This window comes from Acyrthosiphon pisum, unplaced genomic scaffold (genome assembly GCF_005508785.2).
Source record: "Acyrthosiphon pisum isolate AL4f unplaced genomic scaffold, pea_aphid_22Mar2018_4r6ur Scaffold_21192;HRSCAF=23267, whole genome shotgun sequence".
Classification (NCBI taxonomy): Eukaryota; Metazoa; Arthropoda; class Insecta; order Hemiptera; family Aphididae; genus Acyrthosiphon; species Acyrthosiphon pisum.
Window position 1 is genome coordinate 6,469 of NW_021770632.1, and position 1,706 is coordinate 8,174.

Here is a 1,706-nt window from a genome sequence, read left to right on the forward strand (position 1 = left end):
AACAATGGTCGTCATAGTCGTGTTAAGCTGTGTGCGTATCCCTACGGCTATCACCGGAAATCTCCTTTTCCACACACCAAATAGTCTTTCTACAACGTTTCTTGTACCAATATGAGCTTTCTATGATAAAAAATGATATTTTTAAATGCATAGTTTTTAAACTAAATTTAATTTATCTGGAAGTTATTTTAATGAAGGTGGTCGGAGAAATTTTAATTTAAGCACAAATCATAAAAAAATTCCTTATAACTTAAAATTATATTTGAACCAGATTGTGGAAAATTAAGAGTGAAAAGAGAGAAATGTAATTTCTATTAATGGTAGTATTAAATGTTTCCTAACAATAAATAATATACTAATACCTGATATCTCTTCTCAACTTCAGTAACAGGACGAAGAAGAGGAGTCATCATGTAATAACGACATGGACAGCCCCCGTCTCCGAGTAAAAAACTATTTCCACATTCTCCATTTTCAAACTGAGCCCTACACATACTATTATCAAATATTGTACTGTCATGAACAGAACCTGGCCACCTACAACAACATTTTAGATGAACAATACCTTTGTGTATTAGTTTGTTCTATCAACTTACATACATACAGTAAAAATTATACTAATTCATTTTACTATAAATACTACTATTTATAATTAATGGTAATAAGGTTGTTTTTAAGGTAACATTTTAAATTTATGAAGTAGGTAGGTACAAAAAGTCTCAGGGGATGTTTTTAAAAATCACTTTTATGCTCCACCAATAGGTTCATTTAAGTGCGTATGTAAATTGTAATTATTAAAATGTATTTTTTAAATAATTATGTTTACCGTGCAACAATATTCATAATTTTTAAGTTGCTATCACATAATATAGCCTGTACGTTGAAGGAGAAATACCCTTTCCGATTTCGAAACCTTTATCCAATATTGCTGTTTGGTGACTGTATACGTATGTGGGTACAGTCTACTACCCCAACCACTCTTGTAAATCCTTTCAATCTGAAAAAACCTGTTTGAACTTGTAAATTTCTTCAGCGACCCTAGGCATGTTGATAAAATGTGGACGAAGACGACCAATCGCGAGTGACACACGTTTTATGGTTCGGCATATTGTTGACTTATGGACGTGTACGTGATCTCCAATAACGGCTTTTATTAAGAAATATAGGGAAAGAAAGGAGTTGTTGACAGTTACCTAGGTATGTGACTATGTACAATAGAAAAGTTCTTATTCAATTTTTAACAGTTAAAGAGGAACGGTTATAACAATCAAATCCTTTAAAGGATATTATTTTAGAAGTTTATTTTGAAAAATTATAATTTTACGCTCAGCAGATCACGTTCAGATCCGTTGGTTAAAAAATAAGAGTGAATTGACTTCTTATAAAATTAAAATGTAAGATTATTATCTAGGAAATCTCATAGGCTTTTTATTATATTTTAATTTTAAAGCGAGTAAAGTATTTTTAATTTTAAGATGTACCTACAAACAATTTACAATTTTAAAATACTTATAACTCGATTTAAACTTAAAATATAATAAAAAAGCCTACGTGATTCACTATAGATAATAATCTTACCTTTGAATTTTATAAGATTATTTTTATATTAATTTTAATTTTATGAGATACATTTTATAATTTTATATTCACTTTTATTTTTAAAATAACGGAGCTAAACGTGATCTGCTAAGCATAAAATGTGCAAT

At 29.1% G+C, this 1,706-nt stretch overlaps 1 protein-coding gene across 1 annotated transcript; it reads right to left on the reverse strand.

Moving 5' to 3' along the window:
* Positions 1-3: 3 nt before the first annotated feature.
* On the reverse strand, positions 4-572 carry LOC115034830 (putative nuclease HARBI1; the record flags this gene model as incomplete). Its single annotated transcript, XM_029492301.1, has 2 exons — positions 363-572; positions 4-120 (listed from the first exon to the last, which is right to left on the reverse strand). Coding segments are annotated over exons 1-2 (249 nt in total), but the record flags the coding sequence as incomplete, so codon positions are not given.
* Positions 573-1,706: the final 1,134 nt, after the last annotated feature.